Below are 7,001 nucleotides of genomic sequence, written 5' to 3'. Positions count from 1 at the left end.
TACACAATTTTCACCACAATCTTCTATAATATAGGTACCCATATTAAAGCTGAGAAAAACCGAGGCTGAACGAGGTCTTATTAGTAATCTGCTCTGGGTCGTGTAGCCAAGACAAGAGCAAACTGTCTCCACAGCTCAGGCCTCTTAAGCCATCCCTGTTCTCACTGTATAAATTCCATTTACTTACAATGTTACCGAATAAATTATATGCATTACAGTTTGCACAACTGACTTCACGTAGTCTTGGAAGTCTCATCACTCCAAGAACCACCAGGTCCGGAGACTGTGGGAAGGAAGGGCGCCCACGAGATCGGAAGTTCAAGGAAAAGCCGGTTCATGGAGCTTTCAAAGAGAATTTTTGGAAAGCCCGGGTCCCGGTGGTCCGCGAGGGTGGCTCGCGGTGGTGGGCGGCTGTCACCAGACCGAGTCCTACGTTACGCCGCGCCGCTCCCGCCCCTCTTACTCCGCCGCAGCTCTCCGGGTATCCGGGGGAAAGAGCCCGCCTCCCGACCCATAAGGCCCTGGGCCGGAAGCTTCACTTTCTCTTCCTGTTCTCCACCATGGCGGTGAGTAGCTGAGGCCCGGGTTTGCTTCCCTTCATCCGCCTTCATCCGCGGCGGGCCGAGGCCGCGGGAAGTGCCTTGTCCGCGGCCTGAGAAGAAGGGAGCCGGTAGGGCTGGCCGTGCCGAAACTGGCAGAGTCGTGCGGGCCGAGGGCGCGGAGCTGAACCTGTGGTCTCCCCTCCCGCCGTCTTAGGAGCGGGCTCAGGGCAGCCACCGGGAGGGCTCAGAAGCTCGGCCCGTCGGCTGCAGGAAGGGCGAGGGGAGCGAACGAAGTGGCTGGCACACGGTGTCCAGACCTGTTAACCGTCCCGGGAACTTGAGACTTGGCGGGTGCTAGGGAGCCTCAGCCTGTTGCTGCGCTTGGGGAAGGCGCTAGCCTCCTGCCGCGGCCAGCGGGCTGCTTCGGAATGGAATGGGGGAGGTCGCACAACCACGTGTTTCCTGTTTCCCCAGCGTTTAAATTCTGTTTGCTTCCCGGTTGGCGGGATAGTGCGGACGCGCTCCGACACCCTACACGCTGAGCTCCTTGGGGTTCCTCTTCTCCCTGTAACTTGAACTCCCGATACCTGTCCTAAGTTTCTGTTAACCCGTTCCGTGCATGGAGGAGGGAAGCCAGTCCCGAGCTGTCTTCTGCCTTGGTGCCTCCCACACGGACACCGTGATACTTTCTAAACCCTTAGCTAGGGCTTTAGAAGTAGGTATGCTGTGTCTACAGATGCTGGGCTCGCGGCGGTCTGGGGTCGGGTTGTGTGTTGACTGCCCCGCTTCCCTTGTTGCAGCAGGATCAAGGTGAGAAGGAGAACCCCATGCGGGAACTTCGCATCCGCAAGCTCTGCCTCAACATCTGTGTGGGGGAGAGCGGAGACAGACTGACCCGGGCAGCCAAGGTGCTGGAGCAGCTCACAGGCCAGACCCCCGTGTTCTCCAAAGGTGAGTGGTGACATTTGGGGGAGAGGACCGGGGGCTCGGTATGCCTACAGGTTTGCTGATTGACCTGGCGTCCAGCCTCTCTACTGCCCATGTTGAAAGTGACAGTTGGTGTCCCTTAAAAGCATTACTTTCCTGAGCTACCCAAGAAGTATCTAACTTTCAAGATTGGGTTTGTTGTTGGAATACCAGGTTTTTAAGTTAGCAGAGATTAAGGTAGGACGAGTCCCAAGTAGAGATTTTTCCAGGGAAAGTTGGAAAAGTTAGAAATGTTGGGAATGTCGTACATTCCAGTTGTTGTGGTACAATTCCAAATGTTGATACACATTTGGAATTTATAGGCTCCATTAAGGTCAGAGCTGTGTACCTGAACAGGCTGCGTTCAGATCCCGGCTCCATCATTTGCTGGTGTGACTTTGGCCTTTCTGGGTCTTAGCTTCCTTATTTATCTAAAGGGGATGATAACAGGTAATAAGATTGTGAAGGATCAAACGGATTCTTTGAAGTGCCTGCCATATACAAACTCAGTGTAGACGTTAGCGTTTTGTTGCTTTTTTTGTTTTTAAAGTTCCATTGCTTTATGGTAGTGGAATACCGCAGGTTCTTGGGTTCAGATCCTGTCTTTTATTACCGACTGTGATTTGGGGCAAGTTAACCTCCCAGAACGTCATCTGTAATATGAGGACAACCTTACAATAACGCTTTAGAGAATCTTAGGTGCTTTCATTAATGTTTTATTTTCTTTAGAACACAGTCATCCTATTTCTTTCTAGAGGCCTATTCTGGCTGTGAACTTGGCCCATCCTGAGACTTAGACATTATGACTTCGAGCATTTTTTGGTTTTTTGGTTTTTTAAGGTTTTATTTATTTGACAGAGCACAAGCAGGGAGAGGGAGAAGCAGGCTCCCTGCTGAGCAGGGAGCCCGAAGCGGGGCTCTATCCCAGGACCCTGGGATCATGACCTGAGCCAAAGGTAGATGCTTGACTGACAGGCACCCAAGTGTTCCTTCGAGCTCTTAACTGCCTAAGTATGACTGAGGACTTGGGAGTTGAAAATATGTTTTCTGTGTTATGGAAGAAACGAGATGTAGGTGACACTGGTTGGAATGCCATCACTTGGGATGTGGGTAGGTATTTAATGTTTCTTGGGAGTTATGGAGATGATGTTCCGGGGAAGAGGTGTGTGCAGTGGGAGTGTGATACCTGATTCCTTGTTTCCCCCTGCCTGCAGCTAGATACACGGTTAGATCCTTTGGTATCAGGAGAAATGAAAAGATTGCTGTCCATTGCACAGTCCGTGGGGCCAAGGCAGAAGAAATCCTGGAGAAAGGTCTAAAGGTGAGGCTGATCTCATCCTGGGATAATAATAGAGTGCCGACTTAACAAGTAGATAGTTGTGGTGGTGGTTATACTTCATGTACTGTCTTTGGTGCCTTGGCTTTTTAATTTTTATTTTATTATTTTTTAATCTCTTAAGGGTGTTTCCTGCACTCAGCAAGGTTTAAACTGTTCTTCATGATTTCTCTGGGTTTTTCCATGCCTTTTAGATGTTTGGAAAGTTCTATGACATCCATCGTTGGGATGTGATTTGGTGTCTTGGGGAAATGATGAGATTCTGTTTAGGATCACATTATATTGCATTGCATCTCTGGGGTCCTGAGTGTTGAGGTCTAAGCTAGTAATGTGGGGGTGATTTGAGTTGACAATGAGTGTGATTGCTGCATTTTTCTCCTTAGGTTCGAGAGTATGAGTTAAGAAAAAATAACTTCTCTGATACTGGAAACTTCGGCTTTGGGATCCAGGAGCACATCGATCTTGGTATCAAGTATGACCCAAGCATTGGGATCTACGGCCTGGACTTCTATGTGGTACGAATATTTAGTCTTCTCTACTCCTGATCTGTGAGGAGAGTGGGATCTGCTACTCCTTTATTTTGTGCTTGCTGCCTTGATGTTGGATCGAAGCCTGGAGTGTTGTCTGCCTTTGTGTTCTGCCCCTTGGGAAGATGTGCCTTGTTTGTGGCAGGATGCAGCACTGAGTAGATAGGCAAGATCCTGCTATCGCGAAGCTTATGTCTAGGATCTAGCAAGCACCAGTGTGACTAATAGGTGGAAGGAAGAACTGTTCCACCCACTGAATTGAAAATTGGAGAGTTTGGTGCTGTGTGTGGTGTGTGGGTTGGCTGTACGGAGGCTGCTCCTTTCCCAGCTCCTTCCCTTAGACCGTGGGGATAGCGTGTGTTCCATCCAGAGGACGTCGATGTGAGTTGGGTGAGGTGTCTGTTTGCTCAGTCAGGATAGGGATTTCAATGTAGAAATGACCATTTGTGTTACCGCATCATGTTTGCCCAGTCGTAAAACCACACAGCAAAAACCGGAAGTCCTGGCTAGTGTGGAACCGAGTCATGGCAGCACCCTCACATAGGGTTTGAGAACAGCAAGCCTTTAAGAAGCACTTTTGAGCTGAAGCAGAAGAGAAGAATAACTATTTCTTTGTGCTTCTCAAAATCTTAAGTTTTCTGTAATGGACATATTTACAGTAAGCTTCCCCCCCCCTTTTTTTAATGTTACTTTTAAAATGTGCTTTGGAGACTGGGGAGCAGTGATGGAGAATCCTTAGCTACTGTTGGAAGTTGAGCAGGGAAGTGGGGGGACTGCAAGTTCCAGCCTCCAAAGCAGACCTCTAGTGTCGTATGTTGTCCAGGATGCCGGTAACTGGTTTATTAGACCCTGAGATCATGGGTCTCTTGTTCCAGAAATCATTGGGCCACCAGGTGACTCTTGAAGATCAATCTCCAATGTGTGAGTCTTGTCCGTCTACTCTTGACTGTGAGCTGGCTAGGTGACTGTTGGTTATTCCTGGGACAGGTGCTGGGTAGGCCAGGTTTCAGCATCGCAGACAAGAAGCGCAGGACAGGCTGCATTGGGGCCAAACACAGAATCAGCAAAGAGGAGGCCATGCGCTGGTTCCAGCAGAAGGTAAAGCTGATTTATCTCAGGTGAACTGGTGGAATGTGGTGTTGGTGAATGGAGTTGGGATTTGGGGGTGCAAAATCCAGCACCATTTGGTGGGTAGTTTCTTTAAAGATAGAGTATTTGGGCACCTTGACAAATGTGGGCTTCCAGGGTTGGTGGTTTGGACACCCAAAATCGGGGTTTCTCCCCATCCCCACATATACAGGTAGCTGGAAGGGGAGGAATAGGTCTTTAATAGGAGCCCCTTTTCCTCAAGGTGTGTTGCAGTTTAGCACAGTGTAGCAGTTGTTAAAACTGGCCAGTTTCCTGCTTAGTTCAGAAGGGATGTGGGGTTCAGAGCTGAATTTATGTATCAGATGTGAGTTCTCAAATGTTAGCCATTGATGCCATCTTTGCTGTTGCCTCCTGTTGTGAAAAAATAAAATCTCTTCTCTTTCAGTATGATGGGATCATCCTTCCTGGCAAATAAATTCCCGTTTCTATCCAAAAGGCCAATAAAAACTTTTCAGTGAAATATATATTACTGTTGTGTGTTCTGTGAAAGGAGCCTGGCCATATTCAAGTCCCTGGACCTCCAGCCACTTAAAGCTTCGTTGGGAATAGCTGGTAACGACCCTGTCGTCCTCTGGATGCCAGTGTTTCCTGGCAGATCGAAGCGTGAGCTTCACAGCGTTGCCTGTGCTCCCCACACTCTTGTTGTTAGGCTGTGGCGGTGCGGCAGTCACATGGAAACTGATTGTAGAGGGGAGGGTATGAATATAGCGCTGGGGTTTGAATGTAGCGCTTTGGTTAAAGGTGGGGTACAGTGTTCCCACGTTGCAGGAGGCTCCCTTCTATTTAGTAATTCTGTTCTTCACTAGAGATTATACCAGCACTTGCGTCTGAGAAAGGGTATTTTACAGGCTTCGGTGTGTCATGTTTGGGATTAAATTTTGATTTAACTGTTCAGATTCAATTTTCCTTTAAAATGAGAAGGTATAGGATTGTTGAAGCAAAAATAAGCCTAGAAGAGCATGTTGTTTGAGGCAGATTTCCTGGATTTGATTCCCTGTCCTCCTTTTTATCTGCTATGCTACCTTAAGCAAGTTCTTCTCTGCCCCAGTTTCTCATCTGTATCATGGAGGCAAGTGATAGCCCTCAGAAGGTTAAGTAGTTTAATACTTACAGAATTCTTAGACCTGTGCCAGGCATGTAGGGCTCAAAAGGGGCTAATTCTGTGTTTTGGTATATGAGAAATGTTACCCTTATCAGTTAGCTCTTCCTCTGGTGTGAAAGTAAAACTTCTTGTCTTTTCCTTGTCACTGAACCAGTGACATTCAGAAGTCACCATTTCTCTGGCCATTGGACACAGTGCTTGGCCAATGGTTCGTAGTTTTCCATTTAGGGTTTACATTTTGAGCACATGTTAATTCAGTTCAATAATTTACTCACTTGTGACTAATGAGTTCAGTTTTTCTCAGGTGGCCTTTTCACTGCCATTAAATGGTTCTCTAATTTGTTACCTGCCTTTGTAGTTATTTTAAAACCCAGCAATCTCTTTGGTGTGCCTTCATTGTTATGGAAATATGACATTTCTGTCTTTGTGATAATGAAGTCTTACCCAGAGAGGTCAGATACAGTTGGTTAAAGGGGAGAATTATAAAATGTATTACCATATACTTTGTGTTTCACTTAAAATACTAGCATGCATTCACTTTCCAGTCTGACTCTAGGGCCAGGACTATCACATTATAAACAGAGTGAAACTTGTGTGGGAATGATTCTTGTGGTTCAGCTTCATGGCAGGAGGGGGGACTTGACTTGTCTTAACCTCTGTAATTACAGTAACAACTACAACTGGAATATACACGTGAGAACAAATTGTTGGTGAATATATATAACTTCTGCTGGCGGGTGCTAGCTGCCTTGGGGAGTCAGTATATTGTACAGAGCAGATAGCATTATGCTCATTTTGTTTAAAGCATTTCAGAAGTAAGTGTAGAAAGTGAATGGCCCTTTAATACTACTACAGCCGTTTGTTGTTATCTGTATGTTTTCATGTTTGGGTTCCTATTTAATATGAACCTCCCTGCCCTTTATTTGGTCCTGCCATGTCATGTATTCAGTTGAGTTGACTCCCCTCCCACCCCCTTTTAAAAAATATTTTATTTATTTATTTGACAGAGACAGCGAGAACAAGAGCACAAGCAGGGTGAGTGGGAGAGGGAAAGCAGGCTTCCCGCGGAGCAGGGAGCCCAATGTGTGGCTCAATCCCAGGACCCTGGGATCATGACCTGAGCTGAAGGCAGATGCTTAAAGACTGAGCCACCCAGGTGCCCCTGACTCCCCATTTTTAAAATTAAACAACGTGGGCTCCTGGCCTAGTAGAAAAAGGACTCTCGGGAGTTTGGTGATCTGTCTGGGTTTCAGCCCTAACTCTCAGTGATCATCTGGGTGAGTCCTGAAACATGTTGGAGCCTGGAGCAAATGGGGAGACTTCCCTAACCACTTTAGAGGGTCAGGGCCAGGAAAGCTTGCCTCCTGTCCTGGTTAGAA

General features: G+C 47.3%; 1 protein-coding gene across 2 annotated transcripts; it reads left to right on the top strand.

Annotated features, from left to right (window-relative positions):
- Nucleotides 1–543: 543 nt before the first annotated feature.
- LOC111154778 (ribosomal protein L11) lies at nt 544–4,984 on the top strand. 2 transcript variants are annotated; one of them, XM_022514684.1, is made up of 6 exons: nt 544–566; nt 1,343–1,493; nt 2,723–2,829; nt 3,228–3,359; nt 4,359–4,469; nt 4,906–4,984. In XM_022514684.1, the coding sequence occupies exons 1-6, from the start codon at nt 561–563 to the stop codon at nt 4,933–4,935; spliced, it is 537 nt and encodes a 178-aa protein (XP_022370392.1). In that variant the 5' UTR covers nt 544–560; the 3' UTR covers nt 4,936–4,984. The 2 variants fall into 2 exon arrangements, with proteins under 2 accessions (XP_022370392.1, XP_022370393.1); XM_022514685.1 differs by having other exon boundaries at nt 562–566; nt 1,346–1,493.
- The last annotated feature ends 2,017 nt before the right edge of the window (nt 4,985–7,001 follow it).

The sequence above is a fragment of the Enhydra lutris genome, unplaced genomic scaffold (assembly GCF_002288905.1).
Source record: "Enhydra lutris kenyoni isolate GAN:26980312 unplaced genomic scaffold, ASM228890v2 scaffoldscaffold38, whole genome shotgun sequence".
NCBI lineage: Eukaryota > Metazoa > Chordata > Mammalia > Carnivora > Mustelidae > Enhydra > Enhydra lutris.
This window is presented reverse-complemented; position numbering and strand designations above follow the sequence as displayed.

Coding starts and splice junctions, on each gene's coding strand:
- LOC111154778 (XM_022514684.1), top strand. Junction 2,830..3,227: donor TCCTGGAGAAAGGTCTAAAG/GTGAGGCTGATC, acceptor TTTTCTCCTTAG/GTTCGAGAGTATGAGTTAAG. Junction 3,360..4,358: donor ACGGCCTGGACTTCTATGTG/GTACGAATATTT, acceptor TTCCTGGGACAG/GTGCTGGGTAGGCCAGGTTT.